The sequence below is a fragment of the Leopardus geoffroyi genome, chromosome A2, assembly GCF_018350155.1.
Source record: "Leopardus geoffroyi isolate Oge1 chromosome A2, O.geoffroyi_Oge1_pat1.0, whole genome shotgun sequence".
In the NCBI taxonomy this organism is placed as follows: Eukaryota; Metazoa; Chordata; class Mammalia; order Carnivora; family Felidae; genus Leopardus; species Leopardus geoffroyi.
In genome coordinates, this window is record NC_059331.1 from 25,649,099 (window position 1) to 25,669,355 (window position 20,257).

Consider the following 20,257-nt stretch of genomic DNA (forward strand, 5'->3'; position numbering starts at 1 on the left):
ATATATATGTCATATTTGGTTTATCCATTCACCAGTTGATGGATATTTGGATTGATTCCAGTTTGGAGCTATTATGAATAACCATGACATTCACGTACGGGTGTGTGGATGAACATACATTTTCACTTCTCATCAGCAGAAACCTAGAGTGGAATTACTGTGTTGAATGGTAAGGCTATGTTTAACCTTTTAAGAAACTGTCAAACTGTTTTCCAAAGTGGCTAAAATATTTTATATTCCTACCAGCAATATATAAGGGGTCCAATTTCTCCATATCATTGCCAACACTTGGCATCATGTATTTTTTTTTATTACAGCCATTCTAGGGAGCACATTGTGGTATCTTGTGTTTTTAATTTGCATTTCCCTAAATACTAATGATGTTGAACATCTTTTCATTATGCTTATTATCCACTAACATATCTTTTTTTGATGAAATGTCTATTCATACCTTTCATCCATTTTAAATTGGATTATTTAACTTTTTTATCAGTTAGTTGTAAGAGTTCTTTATATTCTAATTTTTTTTTTCAACGTTTATTTATTTTTGGGACAGAGAGAGACAGAGCATGAACGGGGGAGGGTCAGAGAGAGAGGGAGACACAGAATCGGAAACAGGCTCCAGGCTCTGAGCCATCAGCCCAGAGCCTGACGCGGGGCTCGAACTCCCGGACCGCGAGATCGTGACCTGGCTGAAGTCGGACACTTAACCGACTGTGCCAACCAGGCGCCCCGAGTTCTTTATATTCTAAATACAAGTCCTTTATCAGATAATTTGCAAACACATTCTCTTGGTCTATAGCTTACCTTTTCATCTTCTTAATGATGTCTTTTGAAGAACAAGTCTTTAATCTTTTATAAAATCAAACTCAAGATACTTTTTTTTCTTTATGGGTCATGCATTTGAGGTTATGACGTATGAAAGACAAGGTCATGAAGATTTTCTCCTATATTTTCCTCTAGGTTTAGGTTTTATATTTAGATCTATGATCTATTTACAGTAAATTTCTATATTTGGTGAGAGGTGTGGATCCAATTTTTTTTTTTTTTGCATGTAGATATATAATTGTTCCAGTATCATTTTTTTTAAAAAGTTGTCTTTTCCCCACTGAATTGCCTTGGCATGTTTGTTGAAAAAGAATTGACAACAAAAAAGAGAAAGAAAGAAAGAAAGAAAGAAAGAAAGAAAGAAAGAAAGAAAGAAATTGACCATAATGTAAGGGTTTATTTCTAGACACTCAATTCTGTTCCATTGATCTACATGTCTATTTTTATACCAATGCCACACTGTCTTGATTACTGCAGCTTTATTAAGAATGGTTATAGTTTTAAAATTGGGTAGTGTCAGTCCTTCAATTTTGTTCCTTTATAGAAAGTAGTGATTTTAACTCTTCTACGTCCTTTGCATTTCCACATAAATATTAGGATCGGTTTGTCAATTTCTGCAAAACAGCCAGCTGGGATTTTAATAAAACTTTTGCTTTGAAAAAAAAAAGTTATATATATATATATATATATATATATATATATATATATATATATATATATATATAATTTGCAGCTTAAAATTCCTCCTTAAAAACTCTATTTCTTAGTCTAAGGGTTAGAAATATTATTTATGAGAGCAGATTTTATTTCACAAGGCCTTGATTATTTAAAAGCGCTTATGGACATGACACCAAAGTGTGATTCTCTAATACTATACAAAACGTTTCTTCCACTTATTAAATGTTGAACATGCTAAGAGAACTTCTGAGACTAACTTACTATGCTTTATACTATGCATTATTCCTTTCAAAATTAACAATGGGATAGCACAGAAATGAGTCCATATGCGTAAGTTCTTTATGGAGCTAAATTGCATATACCTTATATTAAATTATATAACTATATCATATATTACATATACTATGCTATATAGTAAAAGTATATATAATAATATAACCATTATATATCACAGTAACTTTTAAAATAAAAGAAATACTTAGCACTGTTGGTGGGAACGTAAAATGATACAACCACTACAGAATACAGTATTCAGATTCTTCAAAAAACTAGAAATACAACTACCTTATGATCCAGCAATTCCACTTCTGGGTGTGTACCTAAAGGAAACAGAATCACTATCTGCACCCTCCTGTTCACTGCAACATTACTTACAATAGCCAAGACATGGAAACAACCTAAGTGTAAGTGTCCATCAAAGAATAAATGGATAAAGAAAATGTAATATAGAAAGACAGATATATAGATATTAGAACACTATTCAGCAATAAAAAACAGAAATCCTGGGGTCGCCTGGGTGGCTCAGTCGGTTGAGCATCAATACGTCAGCTCAGGTCATGATCTCACAGTTCGTGAGTTCAAGCCCCATATTGGGCTCAGTGCTGACAGCCGAGCCTACTTTGGATTCTATGTCTCCCTCTCTCTCTGCCCCTTCCCAGCTCATTCTCTCTCTCCCTCTCTCTCTGTCCCTCTCTCAAAAATAAACATTGAAAAAATTTTTTAAAATTTTTTAACGTTTATTTATTATTGAGAGACAGAGAGAGACAGAGAGTGAGCAGGCGAGGGGCAGAGAGAGGGAGACACAGAATCTGAAGCAGATTCCAGGCTCTGAGCTGTCCACACAGAGACTGACATGGGCTCGAACTCACAAACCGTGAGATCATGACCTGAGCCGAAATCTGAGGCTTAACTGACTGAGCCACCCAGGCGCCCCAACATTGAAAATATAAAAAAAAAAAAAAAAAAAAAAAAAAAAGGAAATCCTGCCATCTGTAACAACATGGATAGACATTGAGGGCATTAAAAGACAAATACTGTATGATCTCACTTATATGTAGAGTCTTAAAAAAAAAAAAAAAACTGAACAGATTGGTGGTTGCCAGAGGCAAGGGGAGGGTGGAGAGAAGGGAGATGAAGGAAACAGGTGAGATGGTGAAAAAGGTAAAAACTTCCAGTTATAAGATAAACAAGTTATGGGGATATAATGTGAACCATGGTGACAATAGTTAACAATATTCTACCGTATATTTGAAAGTTGCTAAGAGAGTAGATCTTAAAAGTTCTCATCACAAGAGAAAAAAGTATAACTGTGAGGTGACGGATGTTAACTAAACTTTTGTGGTAATTATACACATGTATCATCAAATCATCATGTTGTATACCTTGGACTAATGCAATGTTATAGGTCATTAATAGCTCAATAAAACTGGAAAAACAATTTTTTTAAGTTAAAGAAACAAATAGAGGGGCACCTGGGTGGCTCAGTTGGTTACACAGCCGATTTTGGCCCAGCTCATGATCTCGTGGTTCCTGAATTCAAGCCCCATGTAGGGTTCTCTGCTGTCAGCATGGAGCCCTGCTTCAGATCCTCTGTCCCCACCCCCTCCGCCCCTCTCTTGCTCTCTCTCTCACTCTCAAAAATAAACATTTAAAAATACTTTTAAAAAATAAAGGAACAAATACAGATTGGTCCCTTAAACAAAAAACAAATGAAAGTTATCAGATTTTGAATACATAAGGAAGTAGCAGATTACCCTGAAGTAATAGCACCAGGTACTACTCAAAATTTCTAAGTACTATCACTCAAAACTACAGTATCATGTTGACCTTAAGTAAAAAAAGATAAAAGTATATTATAAATTATATTGTTAGCTACCAATGTTATTAACCAAATAATGACAAGAAACTAGTCTTCACATGGTAATCTTTGCATATATATGTATAAGTAACAAGAAAAGTCCATCAACCATTTTTCATTAGTGAAAGTTAGCCTGTATTCCTTGGTATAGACTGAAAATGGATGAATACAATGATTTTTATTAGCTGCTTCTCCTTTTGGTGTCAGGGTATTGGTTCAGCCTTCTGATCTCAATTTTTAATTATATAATTATAATGTATATAATTGAAAAGTTTTTTTAAGTTTATTTATTTTGAGAGGCGGGGGTTGGGCAGAAAGAGAAGGACAGAGAGAGAATCCCAAGCAGGTTCCACACTGTCAGCGTGGAGCCTGATGCAAGGCTCGAACCCACAAACTGTGAGATCATGACCTGAGCTTAAAGCAAGAGTTGGAGGCTTACCTGACTGAGCTACCCAGGCACCCTGATAATGTATATAATTTATGTGTATAATTATGCTATAATTTAGCCTCATAAAAAGAGAGCTTCAAATACACCATTTATTATGTATTATTTTCAAATCTGTTGAGTTCAAAACAAGTTTTATTTTTCTTTTATTATTATTATTATTATTTTTTTTTTTTTTTTGGTGCAAAAAATGTGATTTTATTAAAGCACAGGGACAGGACCCATGGGCAGGAAGAGCTGCCTCAAATCAAATTTTCTATAGGAGGCTGTGATACTTTGAGACACTTTCTCTCGAAAGAACTGACAAAAGACAGTGACAGTGTAGCTGGAGCACCGGAGTGCAAGAGCACCAGGCTCTGGGAGTCCCAAACAGACCAGGTTTGGTCACTCGCCCCAGACAAACTCCAAAGGCAGAGAGATGAGTGGCAGGGAAACAAGTATCTATTTCACTGAGGCCAACAACGGGAAGACAGTGGCCTCAAAGCCAGTCTCCAAAGTGCTGAAAATAATTGAAAGTGTGTATAAGGAAAATGTGGGCAAAGGTCAGTGGGTACCTGCAGGCAGGTAGTAAAGACCAGGTGGTTCATTGTCACAGGGCAGGTCTTGCTGCCTCGGGGCAATCTTTATTGCTCAAGGGGGTAGTTTTGGTACCCATCACAAGATGCACTGCCTGCAGGGTCTTTTGCCTGAGTTAGAAGCTGGAAAGAAGAATGTAATCAATTAGAAAGTTTGAGGTCAAAATGGAGGCATTTGAAGTCGTCTTTCAAAAAGAGGAAGGTACTGAACCATGGGTCCATTATATTCCAATTTGTGTAAAAAAGTAGTTGGAAGGTACATACATATTCGTAAGTGTTTGTGTATTCATAGGAGTCAGCAGTGGAAAGATTACTTTTTTTTCACCATGGGTATGTTTTACCCTTTCAAAAAAATTAAAAATACATGTATTTAAAACTAAGAGTAGTATGACACTTAAAGTCATCTGTCTCAAAACCAGGTTTAAGGGGTGCCTGGGTGGCTCAGTCAGGTAAGTGTCCAACTCTTGGTCTCACCTCAGGTCATGATCTTAGGGTTGGTGAGTTGGAGCAAGTCCAGCTCCTCACTGAGACTGGAGACTGCTTGGGATTCTCTCTGTACCTCTCTCTACCCTCCCGCTCCCTCAAAATAAAGTAAATAAACATTCGGGGCGCCTGGGTGGCTCAGTCAGTTGGGCGGCCGACTTCGGCTCGGGTCATGATCTCGCGGTCCATGGGTTCGAGCCCCGCGTCGGGCTCTGTGCTGACAGCTCAGAGCCTGGAGCCTATTTCGGATTCTGTGTCTCCCTCTCTCTGACCCTCCCCCATTCATGCTCTGTCTCTCTCTGTCTCAAAAATAAATAAACGTTAAAAAAAATTAAAAAAAAAATAAAGTAAATAAACATTAAAAAAAGAAAACAACTGCTAAGCATTAAATTATATCAGTTTGCTTGAAGGAAACTCACATTTTCTAGTAGGGCTTCTATCTTTCTTTAAATAGGCTGATTTAAGATTGACTGGACTCTGCAAAGTTGCATGAGGGCAAATGCTATAGATAAGAAAAATGCCATTTAAAAATTCATATTTGTAAATGGGGTTCTATAAACTGGACTACTGAGGCTTATTTTCTTTATTCCTTAGGTTAGTCCCAGCTAACACAAAGTAAAGACTTTTATCCCTATACTGTAGCCTGGCATTGCATATATACTATCAGTAGCCAGTCACCTTATCAAATATTTGGTGGGTGGGGAGAGGGGAGGACAGGAACAGAAATTTCAAATGATTGCAAACTTCATCCTGCTTATAGAACACAGTTGAAAAGGTCTATTTTCTTCGTGGTAAGCCAGGGGGAAAGGTATGGCTTATTATTAGATACCCAGTAAGTAAGCATTCTAGTTGTAGGAGAAGGAAAAGTGGATACAAATAGAGCATTTGTGGACAGAAGTGACTTGCCAATTTGTTTTTTGAATCTTCAAGGTGTTTTTTCATCTAATCACAGAATATTAATTATATTCAACACAGTCCCTCTTGAAACACTTTATTTGGCTTTCAGCGAAGCTACACTGTCTATTCTCCATCTCATGAAATGTGTGTGTGACCTTCAGCAGGTAACTTAGTCACTCCGGACCTCGCAACTACAAAAAAAATGTTGTTTAACGTAGTCGTCAAACCCTAAGTGCTAATTCTTGTATAACGCTCGTCGTTATTAACTACCACAAAAACGGCTGTGTCCTTCTGCGCCGGCCGGCCTGAGGCGAACCCATCCACAACTCGGAGATGGCGAGCAGCATGGAGAATGCTATGGAAAGAAACTGGGCAACGCTTTCCAAGGTCGGAGGCAGCTGGCAATCCCAGTCGAGCTCCCCACGCTCTCGCGCAGGTCAGCCCCGCAGCGCTCGCAGACAAGAACGCGGGCTAGAATCCAAAAACACCACGACGACAACGCCCCAGCGACTTCCGCACTTTTCCTTCAGCCCCATAACTGTACTTTCGCTAAAACCATGGGAGTCTAATATTTCCCTCTGGCACCTTTACAGTTGCTTTATTCCCCCCTCTTTATGCTTTATTTGAAGATAAAGATTAAGTTGGAAAGGATCAAAGACAGGTGTGGCTATGGAAAAAGGGATCAGTTGAGCGGCGTGGCGAAAGTGCGGAGCGGAAGCACTCCGAGCTCCCTCCCCATCCCCAGCCGGAAGTTGTGGGACTGAATGGATCACGGAGCCGGCGGCTGTAGCTCTCCAGTCTTCGTCTGACGCTTGGCGGCCGCTGAGCCACCAGGTTCATGTGGAGGCTCCCAGGCTCCCGCGCCGCGCTTCGTGGGGTCCGCACGGCGGTGGGGCGGCACACTCGGGCCGAGGCGGCGACTGAGACGGCGGCGGGAGCGATGGAGCGCGCTGTGGTGCGCTGTGTGCCTTCGGAACCGAAGCTAAGCCTGTCGTTCGCTCTGGCAGACGGCAGCCACAAGAACATGCAGCGCGACCAAAGCGAGCCGCTGGGTCGGGCCCTCAGCCGGATTGCTACCAACGCCCTCAAAGGCCACGCTAAGGCGGCCGCCGCCAAGAAGAGCAGGAAGAACCGGCCAAATGCAAGTGGCGGGGCCTGTGCGGGGCCTGTGCCGGAGCCGGCTGCGGCCTGCGAGCCCGTGGTGAAGCTGTACTACCGGGAGGAGGCAGTGGCTGAAGACGTGCTCAACGTGGACGCCTGGCAGGACGGCGCGGTGCTGCAGATCGGCGATGTCAAGTACAAGGTGGAGCGCAACCCGCCCGCCTTCACCGAGCTGCAGTTGCCACGCTACATCATGGCCGGCTTCCCGGTGTGCCCCAAGCTCAGCCTCGAATTTGGGGATCCCGCCAACTCGCTCTTCCGATGGTACAAGGAAGCCAAACCCGGAGCGGCGGAGCCTGAGGGCGGGAGCCCCTCGTCATTGTCTCCCTCTTCACCCTTTCCTAGTTGGACAGAGACGGGTGTGAACGAACGCGTCTACACGCCGTCCAATGCAGACATCGGGCTGCGACTCAAGCTTCATTGCACCCCAGGCAATGGGCAGCGCTTCGGGCCAAGCCGGGAGTTGGAAAGTGTGTGTCCGGTGGAGGCTGGGCCCGGTACTTGCACCTTTGACCAGCGGCATCTCTACACCAAGAAGGTGACGGACGATTCTCTCATTCGCACGGTGTCTTACAACCTCCTGGCCGACACGTACGCCCAGACTGAGTTTTCGAGGAGTGTCCTCTACCCGTACTGTGCCCCTTATGCCCTCGAGCTCGACTACCGCCAGAACCTCATCCAGAAGGAGCTCACGGGCTACAACGCTGACCTCATCTGTTTGCAAGAGGTAGATCGCAACGTGTTTACCGACAGCTTGGTGCCGGCCCTCGAGGCCTTTGGGCTGGAGGGCGTGTTTAGAATCAAGCAGCACGAAGGCCTGGCTACTTTCTACCGAAAGACCAAATTCACTCTCCTTAGCCAGCATGACATTTCTTTCCACGAAGCCCTGGAGTCCGACCAACTCCACAAAGAACTGCTGGAGAAACTAGTTTTGTACCCGTCTGCGCAGGAGAGAGTGCTCCAGAGATCTTCTGTCCTCCAGGTAAAGTAGCTCCACCATTCTCTTTACATACACATCGATTTTTAGGGGCGTGGCAGGTTTTTTCAGGTTTTACTGAAAGGTGTTCGCTCTTTTATCTTCAGCACAAAGGTTAGCTTTCATTCATTCATTGAGCAGATATTTATTGAGCACCTTTACTGTGCCACAACAAGCTGCAGGTTGCCTTGAACAGATTAGCGGACTTTCATAGTGCTTACACTCTTAATGGGAGAGCTCAATACGCTCAATACAAGAACATAGTAATAGCTAATATTTTCTCACTTCTTGCCAAGCATTGTTCTGACACATTTTAAAACTTGAAACAAGGGCGCCTGGGTGGCTCAGTCGGTTGAGCGTCAGACTTCGGCTCAGGTCATGATCTCACAGTTCATGGGCTCAGGTCATGATCTCACAGTTCATGAGTTCGAGCCCCACATCAGGCTCTGTGCTGACAGCTCAGGGCCTGGAGCCTGCTTCGGATTCTGTGTCTCCCTCTCTCTCTGCTCCTCCCCTGCTCACACTCTGTCTCTCTTTTAAAAATAAATAAAGATTAAAAAAAATTTTTTTTTAAACCTTGAAACAAAAAATTGAAGTAAAAAAAAAACACCACAAAGCTTTTAAAATTTAGGTGTCTGGTATGTTTAATTAAGTATTCCATAAATATTAATATTTTAATTTTGGCTCACAGTAATCCTGCCATTTCCATTTTACAGATGTTATTATAAATAGGGAAGTGGTCAAGTTTACTTATTCCAAGTTCACACAAAGTGAAGCCAGGATTCTTACCCAGTGAATTATATTCCATCATCACTGAGCAGAGTATTAAGCTGCCTTAGTTTTTAAAAAAACAATGTTATTTGTATATTTGTCCAGCGTTTTTAGCTAACTGGTTTTGTTCATAGTAAGATTTTAGAGTAGCTACTTTTTTTTTTTTTTTTTTTTTTTTTTGAGCATCCAGTGTGTTTCCTGAACTTCTGTAAGCTCATTTAGTTGGATCCATACAACAGTCCCCCTTGAGGTGGATATTGCCTTTTTTTTTTTTTTTTTTTTTTTTTTTTTAATTTTTTTTTTTTCAATGTTTATTTATTTTTGGGACAGAGAGAGACAGAGCATGAACGGGGGAGGGGCAGAGAGAGAGGGAGACACAGAATCGGAAACAGGCTCCAGGCTCTGAGCCATCAGCCCAGAGCCCGACGCGGGGCTCGAACTCACGGACCGCGAGATCGTGACCTGGCTGAAGTCGGACGCTTAACCGACTGCGCCACCCAGGCGCCCCAAGATATTGCCTTTTTTTAAACCAGTGACCAAGCTGGCTTAGGAAAAAAGTATCTCTCTTCAGGTCACACTGCTGTGAATGTTTAAGAGTGGGGATTCCATCTAGGTGGACCTGACTCCAGAGCCTGCCCTTATCCACTTAAAAACACTGTCTCTAACCTTAGTGTTATCCAAAATATGTCTTTTCTTATTCCCTGTATATGTTGAACTGTTACTAAGACATGTTAGGCTGAATGAATCCTATTCATGTGTATTCTAAAACTTGTAGCAAAAGTTTAATTTAATTGCGATCATACTTCATTAGTCAGGGAAGGTTATGAAATGTCCGTTCATCATATATAGTCTTAGATTTAAAAAAAACATTCAGGAAATTGTCAGATAGCAACTGAACTCTTGGCACTTGGTTTATTTTAGGTTTCTGTTCTTCAGTCTACAAAGGACTCTTCTAAAAGGATATGTGTTGCTAATACCCATCTGTACTGGCATCCAAAAGGTAGGTTTTATTGGTTTTCACAAGTGACATAACATGGTAACTTAAACTCAGTAAGGCTGTTTTACACACATACATCTTTTTTGTTTCTTTCAGTTTTATTGAGATGTAATTGTCATAACAGCATCATGCAGTTTAAAGTGTACAGCATAATGAGACATATTGCAAAATGATTACATTCATCACCTCATATATATCTGAAAAAAATACATTTTTTTTTCTTGTGATGAGAACTTTTAGGATATACTCTCTTAGCAACTTTTAAATATACCGAATAGTAATGTTAACTGTGGTCATCATGTTGTGCATTACATCTACAGTACTTATGTATCTTATAACTGAATGTTTCTTTTTTACATTTGGACCGCCTTCATCCAATTCCCCTTCAAATATATGTCTTGAATGTCACCCAGATACTGTATGTAGTTTTGGGGCTTTTTTTTTTCTTTTAAAGGCAACTTTAAAAAATACTTACATTAATGTTTTTTATATTCATAGGTGGGTACATTCGTCTCATTCAAATGGCGGTAGCCTTGGCTCACATTAGACATGTCTCGTGTGATCTGTATCCTGGCATACCAGTTATATTTTGTGGAGACTTTAATAGTACCCCATCAACAGGAATGTATCATTTTGCTGTCAATGGCAGCATTCCAGAGGACCATGAAGACTGGGCTTCCAATGGGGAAGAGGAACGTTGCAACATGTCCCTCACCCATGTCTTCAAACTGAAAAGTGCTTGTGGTGAACCTGCTTACACAAATTATGTTGGTGGCTTTCATGGATGTCTGGATTACATTTTCATTGACTCAAATGCCCTAGAGGTTGAACAGGTGATTCCATTACCTAGTCATGAAGAAGTCACCACTCACCAGGCGTTACCTAGTGTTTCCCATCCCTCTGATCACATAGCACTTGTGTGTGATATAAAATGGAAATAGATTTGTGTTTAATGGAATTTGAGTCTCTTTCGTAGGAAATTTAATATGAATCAGAGCTTATATGTAACCTTCAAAGAGGAAAACTACACAGACACCGAGGCAAAATGTTTTTATTCTGTGTTCCAGTGTCTTCATTACATGACTGTTCATAATTGCAGTTTCTCTACTTTTTTTTTTTCCTAAGGTTGAAGGAAAAACAAATATATTTATGACTACCAGGAAGAACACTGAATTATGTACATTTTATAAGTACTTTTTTTTTAGCTAGGAATTAAGAATTTTGTAAAAAAAAAAAAAAAAAAAACATTTGAATGATCCTATAATTTTTCTATCATAACACATTTCAAATTGAATCATGTTTGTATAATTAGGGGAAAAACGCATATGGGTTAAGGTGAGAGGCCTAAGTCTGACATGAACGAACATTAGGGTCTACCTCTACCTCAATTTGGTTAGCAATTTAATACAACTTCAGAGCTTTAACGAAAGATTAAAATGTGCCATCCACCAAATGTTATTGCTCCTCATCTTTCATTTTTCAATCAACATAAGATATTTTAATTCTCTTATTTGTAGGATTTTACTTTCTAGTGTATGGTACAAATGAACACATTTATATTATTCTAGCCAGCTCATTTGAACTTTTAGGATGCAAGCACAATTTAGTATTCAAAGTGAATAGCAACATAGTCAACTTGATCCCATTTTCTTTAATTATTCTTGCCCATGAAAAACGTTCATAAATCATCAAGGGTATTTGGCCATATGATATTAGAGAATACAGCATAATACATTACTTTATGAGAAACTGTCTACTGATATGGGGTTGACATTTTGGGAGAACCATTGAGCATTTCTATGCTGGAAGTATTTTTGAAATTGTTGGTCTTTATAAATAGGAGAAGGAGGAGTAGCGGATCTTTTGGGCGTTTCTGAAATAAACTATTCTTTTTATAGATTTGAGCATTACAATTTGAGTTATGGGAAAACACTGTATATAATTTATATGCTGTAAAAAAAAAAGTTTAAATATGAAGCCAGACTTTTTCAAATTAGGAATTATTGTTTTACTGATTAGTTTCTAACCTAGAGTGGTAACTGGGCTCTTCTAACTCAGTTATCACCATACCTTATTTGTAATGCTTTAGCTGTTGCTTTTTGGTGTTCAGGGTAACTGTAATGTTATCTCCTACTTCTGCAATTAGTTTCTAGCTTAGATATGAAAAGCTCACCCACTTCAAGAAGAGTTCTGATTTTCCACAGTCATGGAGTTTTTGTCTCAAATTCTTTAATCTCCAAACCCAAAACCATAAGAACTTTCCTCTTTTGATAAAGTAGGCTGTACTTCCATATTCTGCTCACTGTCCAATGTATTGTTAACTCTTAGTAAGTTTGAGAACAAGAATTTTACTTCGTTCAGATTGAACCTTGAAGTACTTAAAATACTGGAAAAGAAAAATTAAAGTGGCAGTTTCTTGGGATCTTGTTTAGAAAAAGCTATAAATAAAAATTGATGCTACCGAATTGTGCCTTCCTAAATAATATTTTTGAGCGCATTTTAACATCAGTTTACAACTACATGAATATGTTAAAGCCAGAATCTGATTCTTTTGCAAAATACATCTTTTTTTTTTCCTTTTTAAAATGTGTTTTTGGTCTGCTTTCAAACATGTTGACAGGACCCTTAAAATAACTTGAAAAAAAGTTTCTAAGCAAAAAGTTGAGAAACATTTTGAAAGAAGAAATTAAGTTACATACTTATTCATGCTCATGAGAAAAACATTCGGATTCTGTATTAACAAACACCCTGGCTGACTAGATTGAACTCTAGTCAAAGGAACTAATCACTTATCAAAGATTCCACGTCCTGAGTCTTTTAATTTTATATTTACTGACTTAACAGTGTGATCTGATTATAGACAGGCATTTCAGAATAGGAGAAGGTAGATTATTATTGTGAAGTGCCATATACTCTGGTCAAATCTCCAGTATATAGATAATGTTAGTATGATTGGAGTCCAAAGTAGGGAACGCTAAAAAAATTGTATAATTAGGATACCAAAATTACCTTGTATTCATGAGTTAGAATAAAGTGTTATTCAGAAATGTTTATGTGCTTAAAGCCATGTTTGTGATTGAATTTTCCTATTACATTTGGATTTTTTAGTACATTTAATAAAGTATGGAAAGTCTAGCACCTCTATAGTGAACCCATTTTATGATGTCACAAGTTCTTGCTATAGGAATTAATATTCCAAAAATTTTATATTATTATAAATAAAATTATAGAACACTGTCCTCTTAAGTGAACTCTTACACAGTTGCCACTACAGACACATGCACTGGTAGTTTATAATATGTTAGCAAAAAAATCATTTCTGGCTGTAAATGTGATGTTCTTTAAAATTCTCAATACCAAAATCAGTTGTTTCAAATTTCCAAGTATTTCACTGTGTGGTGACTTTTCTGAGAACTAAGGCCTCATATCAGAATGTGGTAGTTTTAGACTGGAGGTTTATCTGAGAAACAGTACAAAGGAGAAGATTCAAAGAACACCACCGTAGGAAGATGTTCCTGGTGGAAGCTGACACCATTAGATCTCATATTCTCCAACTGTGAAATATAGGCAGAGGTTCCCTACAAACCTGGTTTGAGGGCAAACCAAAATCCATATTAATGAATGTTAAAGGTTTGCACTACTAGTTGATCATAAAATCCACAAGACAACACAATAGGGAAAATCTTTCCTCTAAAAAATTGTAGCCAACACTAGTTTTCTAATCATAATTCAAAAACATTTCAATGTTTTGCTCAATCTAGAACTTATATCTAGATTTCATTTAGGGTAAGGAAATAATTTTAAGAGCTCATTTGGGTAATCAAATTCTGTGGTCCCACTTAATGAGAAAGTATGCTTTAGCATTGAAGGTACTAGAGCTGTATTGGGTGATTTTTTTTTTTTTTTTTTTTAGCACTAACTTGAGGATAAGTCTATATTTTGAGATGACAATACCAAAGCATGTTTTCAAGTGAAGTGAAATTCACATAAGATGAACCATTTTAAAAGTTATGATTCCACTGCATTTAGTACATTCACAGTGTTGTGCAGCCATTATCCCTAACTAGTTCCAAAACATTTTCATCACCCCAAAGGGAAACAGTGACCCATTAAGTAGTCACACCCCATTTCCTCCTCCCTTCCAGACACTGGCGACTACTAATCTGCTTTGTGCCTCAATTTCTCTGTTTTGGATATTTCATATAAATTGAATCATATAATATATATATGACCTTCTGTGTCTGACTTTCCTTTATTTAGCTTAATGTTTTTTAAGATCTTCCATGTTTTCTATTATATATATTCTATTGTATGGTTATACTACATTTTGTTTATCCCAATGGATGTTTGGATTGTTTCCATCTTTTGGCTATTGTGAATAATGCTCCTATGAATATTCACGTACAAATTTTTGTTTGAGCACCTATTTTCAATTCTTTTGGTTTGGTTATATACCTTTTGAGAAACTGCCAAAATGCTTTCCACAATAGCTACACCATTTTACATTCCCACCAGTGATGTATATGAGAGTTCATTTCTCCACATTCTCACTGATACACGTGTTATTATAGTCATTCAAGTGGGTGTGAAGTGGTATTTCTACCAATGTATTTTTATCTTGTTTAGTTTAATTATGTCATTGCCCTCATGAACTAGAGTACTCACAATGGATTATCCAACCTCCTGTATTTTTTTCCAGAGAGCTCATCTTCAGCAATTCCTACTTAATCTTCCGGCTTTTGTCAAGTTGCAAAGGTCAGTCCCATTGCTTCTTTGGGAGATAATTGGGAAGAAAAGCATAAAAAATACAGAAGTCCTGGAATGTAAATAAATTAGAAAGAATAAGCAGCCAAAGGGGGAAAAAAAGTCACTTAAAAAATGTAGATCTACGTCGGTGATTTCAGAGAATGAACTTACCAACATTGGCTTTTTTTTTTTTTTAATTTTAATGTTTATTTATTTTTGAGACAGAGTGTGAGCAGGGTAGGGTCAGAGAGAGGGGGACACAGAATCTGAAACAGGCTTCAGGCTCTGAGCTGTCAGCACAGAGCCTGACGCAGGGTTTGAACCCACGAGCTGCAAGATCATGACCTAAGCTGAAGTCAGACGCTCAATCAATCGACTAAGCCACCCAGGCGCCCCTCCAACATTGGCTTTTAAATGGCTTAGCCATGCTCCACTATTACCTAACACTTTTTAAATCCCATTTTAGGTACAGAGTAGCAGATAGCAAGAATGCCTGAAGACATATCCCTGAAAAACTGAGATGGCTATGGCTGAATATAACTCACCAAGTTATAATGCAGAACCATAAAAAAGACTAAACTCTGCTTATTAAAAAAAATTAGGTTTTGAAAAGAAACCTTAACAAGGTGAGCTTTAATAATACATTTTTTAAAACACTGAGTTAATATATTAAAAATTGTAATATGGAACAAAATTATTTTGTAAGTTGGCCATCTTTACACTGTATTAAATAATATTGAAGTCAGATGCTAAAATTAACTTTACATATAAATGATAAACATATCTTTAAGTTGTAGACCTTAAAAATACTAAATCTTCTAGTTCACCTGGCTGATGCCATCCTCTATAACAAGCACCTACCAGCTGGATTTGTGGTTCCACAACAAAGTCTCAGCTGTTAAAATCCATGTTCATATTGTCAGTGTTAGGTTTTTCCTCATAATCTTCAATTTCCTAGAGAAACTTCATTGACAACAAACTATCATTCATCTCCATCTTCTGTCCATTTTGAGTTGATTGTATGTTAAAGGGTTTATGTGATGCAATCCATTTTGCCTAATAACTCACTCTACTGGTGTTAGATTGTTGCTGATGTTCATCTTCATGTATTGGAAGTATTCCTAGTTTGCATTTTGCATCTCATTATTGTTCTTGAAACTGAAAACAGTTCAGTAGGGAATTGGATAGGCTTCATGTGGAGTTCTCATATTGAACAATATACACACTTTTAATAGTATTACATATAATCTTTATTTCCCATGTGGAATAGTTTGGAGAAATGGTGTATCCAGGGATAAAAGCATTTAGAAATAAAGCTGGCCTTCCTCAAAAGCTGGATTAGGTATAGTGTTTTGAGTATCTTAAACCAAAGAAAAATATTTCTGCTGAAGCTGTAAAATTTTTAAGTACTCTAAATAATGGAATTATATTACCCTTTTCATCCTTTTATTACATACCTAAAACAATCTGGCTTTTTACAGCCTGGCTTATGTCATTTTTCTTCATCCTGAATGAAAGAATCCCACAATAGTTCTTTCATCCAAAATTGATCTTTATTTTTCTCTTTAAGGGTTTTTGTCACTGCACATGAAATCAATTTTTTTTTTTTAATTTTTTAAGTTTATTTTGAGAGAGAAAGAGAATCCCAAGCAGGCTCTGCACCATCAGTACAGAGTCCAATGCAGGGCTCGAGCTCATGAACTGCAAGGTAATGACCTGAGCTGAAGTCGGATGCTTAATGGACTGAGCCACCCAGGTGCCCCCATGAAATCAATTGTTAAAGACTGGCATCAGAAACAAACTCCATACTCATTACCAGTCACTCCCTAACCCACCTTTCCCCTCAGCTCTTGGCAACTGCTTACCTATGGATTTACTCTATGGATTTGCCTCTTCTGGGCATTTCATATAAATGAAGTAATTACGTAGCCTTTTGTGACCAACTTATTTCACTTTGTATGTTTCTGAGGTTCTTCCATGTTGTAGTATGTATCAGTACTTCATTCCTTTTTATGATAATATTCCATTGTATGGACATAACCCATTTTATTTTATCCATTCATCAGTTGATGGACATTTGGATTACTTCCACCTTTTGGCTTCTATGGATAATGCTGTATGTTTGTGTACAAGTTTTTGAGTGTGCATGTTTTCATTTCTCTTGGGCATATATCTAGAAGTGGAATTGTTGGATCATATGGAAAATACTTAACCTTTTGAGGAACTGGCAGACTTTTACCCAAAGTAGTTGCACAATTTTGCATTCCCACCAGCAACATATGGGGGTTCCAATTTCTCCACATCCTAACATGTTATCTTTTTGATTACAGCTATCTTAGTATGAAATGGCATCTTATTGTGGTTTTGATTTGCATTTACCTGATGGCTAATAATGTTGACAATCTTTTTATGTGCTTGCTGCCCATTTGTGTATCTTTGGAGCCCATTTTAAAAATCGTGTTGCCTTTTTGTTGGGCAACCCTTTCCCCCTTTTTAATTTTTTTCACGTTTATTCATTTTTTGATAGAGACAGAACGTGAGTGGGGGAAGGGCAGAGAGAGGGAGACACAGAATCCGAAGCACGCTCCAGGCTCTGAACTGACAGCACAGAGCCCGACGCGGGGCTCGAACTCACGGACCGCGAGATCATGACCTGAGCTGAAGTCAGACATTCAACCGACTGAGCCACCCAGGCACCCTAACCCTTCCCCCCTTTTTAAAAATCATCATTCCTCACTTCTTCAAAGGCTATGCAGGCCAAGGTCAACCTTGGCCAGTCTGCAAAATACATCACTGTTACTGGAATGGCATTGAACCCAGCCTAAGAAAAACCATGCCACCAAAGAATTGATTCGTTCCTGAGAGCCAGCTCCCTGTCTGCAGATGGCAGTGTCAAGCCCCCAAACACCAGCTGAAAACTTAGGTGCCCAATATAATTGGAAGCATACAATGAAAACAATGCAGAAATACCTGACAAGGTCGGGAAGACACCTGGCTCTACTGTTCTTTAAAACACAAAGGACATACATTGCAAGGCTCTGCTCACTAACTAGATACAGCTGCCTTAATTATTCCTTACCTGGGTCCACATTATTGCTTTTGCTATTGATTTCTCAGAATTTTTGTTCCTAGAATATAACCACTTAAACTTTTTATGTGGTTTGTGGAAATAGGGGATAAAGGGATATTTGCAAGTAAGAAACAAAAGCAGCCAACTAACCTTCCAGTAGTGGTAACCTGAATATAATGTCACGATGTATATGCTAGAAAAAATGTATCATGATTTCACTCATGTGGAATTTGAGAAACAGATGAACATAGGGGAAGGGGAGGAAAAATAAGATAAAAACAGGAAATAAGAGACTCAAATACAGAGAACAGAGGGTTGATGGGGGGCGGGGCATGACGGGCATTCAGGAGGGCACTTTTTGGGATGAGCACTGGGTGTCATATGTGAGAAATGATCAGTGCGTTCTACTGAAGCCACATGTTCTACATACTGTATGTTAACTAACTTGAGAATAAAAAAAGGATATGCTGGGCTTAAACAATTCTCAGGAGTAAATTTTAGAACCAAATCTTAAGTCCATATTTATATTAATGTTGCTTTTAAAGTATTTAGATTGCCTTAGTGAGGTTACTAATTAAGAATGATTTCATTCCTAACATTTTCCTGCTAAAAATAACTAAGCTGGTAATATAAACAAATGTCATTTGGGTAGAGTTTTTGGGGTGCCAATACTACCCCAACACTAACTCTACTAATCCTTGGGAAAATGCTAGTAGTAGATTCCTTCTAGTCACCTTCTCAGAATTTAACCATCTGAACAGATAATCAGACTCTAGAACTGTTTCATTAATTTCCCCCTATACCAGACCTTCAGATAATGTACTTGCCGATATACCAACCATTTGCTCTTTCTTAATCTAAGTTCTCATAAATTCTACTGAAGTTGGTAGCTAATATTTACATTATTGAAACATCCAACATGCTGCCAGGAAGCATAAGCACTTGTTTCCAATGACAAGTCAGAAGTCACCTTCACCTCCATACCAAGAACGAGAACTTCCACATTTAAGGAAGTTTGATCCAGGACATCTGGTTTCTGGTCCAGCATGCATGTAAGAAGCTTGGGAGTTGCCACTCTTGTCCTATAGAGAAGACAAAAACTGAACAAACTGAAAAATCAGTAACTATTCTTAGATCTGAAATGTCACAGGGCAAACTGGTGCACTGCTCCCCCCACTCGCCCGGGTGATTGAAGCCCAGCAGGGGAATACAGGGAATCACAACCTGCAGGGACATCCAGGGATGTTTTGTTCTACCCTGAAGAAATCCCGGGTAGGGACACTGGAACTGTAATTGAGGACTTGCTAGAGGCACAGTCTGAACAACCAAGTTAAAAGCTTCAGAGGCCCCCACAACTTAATGAGTTTTTACCTCCTGGATTTCTACCAGCTTATCACAGAATATCAGAGAAAAATCTCATGCTTCTGGCAGAGGAAGGGGAAAAGTAACCATTTTCAAATATGCCAGAGCGTCCTGTTTTTAACAAGTTCTGTTATCAGAAAAAGTAACCAAAACCTCACTTACAGGGGTTTTATCAGAGACTAACTGACCTGGGGGTGTGGGGAGGGAAATGCCCAACTCCAGCCCACTATACCATCCTATCCCACCTAAGGGGGAGAAAAAATAATTGAGAAGCACATGTGAAGTTCACAGTCCAGAGGCATAAGGCTCACTAGAAGACAGACCAAATCATAGGATTATAAAATGCTTCCCCTACTCCCACACCTTACCATGACATTACTGAAGGCCTAGTTAAAGCAGTTACTTTTACCCAGTACATCATGTCCAGTAATCCAAAAAAAAAAAAAAGACAAGATATACTAAAAGGCAAAAAATGGGCGTTTGGCTGGCTCAATCAGTACAGCATGTGACTTTTGATCAAAGGGTCATGAGTTCAAGCCCCATGTTTGGCATAGAGCCAACTTAAATAGATAAATAGGTAAATATTTAAATAAACACATACATACATACATACATAAATGGCAAAAACCAGCTTGATGAGAGGGCAAGCATTAGAACCAGACTCAGATATGGCAGGGATGATAGAATTATCAGACTGGGAATTTAAAACAACTATACTATGTTAAGGGCTCTCATGGATAAAGACAACAGAAAAGAGCAGATGAGCAATGTTAGCAGAGATGAATTCTAATAGAAGCAGTAAGAAATGCTAGAGAATAAAAAAACATAACAAATGAAGAATGCAATGCCTTTGATGGACTAATTAATATACTGGACATGGCTAAGGAAAGAATCTGAGTGTGAGGACATTGCAAAAGAAACCTCCCAAACTGAAAAGCAAGGGGGGAGGGGGAGGGGAGGAAACTTGGAGCAGGGTGACAAAAACCAAAACAGAAAAACATCCAAGAACTGTTGGACAACAAAAGGTGTAACATAAACATAATGGGAATAACAGAGAAACAAATATTTGAAACAATAAGGACTGAGAATTTCCTCAACTTAATGGCAGACACCAAACCACATACATATCCA

General features: G+C 38.7%; 1 protein-coding gene across 1 annotated transcript; it reads left to right on the forward strand.

The window, feature by feature from the left end:
• Window positions 1-6,761: 6,761 nt before the first annotated feature.
• PDE12 (phosphodiesterase 12) lies at window positions 6,762-13,086 on the forward strand. Its single transcript, XM_045493292.1, has 3 exons — window positions 6,762-8,186; window positions 9,873-9,951; window positions 10,447-13,086. Exons 1-3 carry the CDS (start codon window positions 6,882-6,884, stop codon window positions 10,887-10,889), a joined length of 1,827 nt encoding a protein of 608 aa, XP_045349248.1. The 5' UTR covers window positions 6,762-6,881; the 3' UTR covers window positions 10,890-13,086.
• Window positions 13,087-20,257: the final 7,171 nt, after the last annotated feature.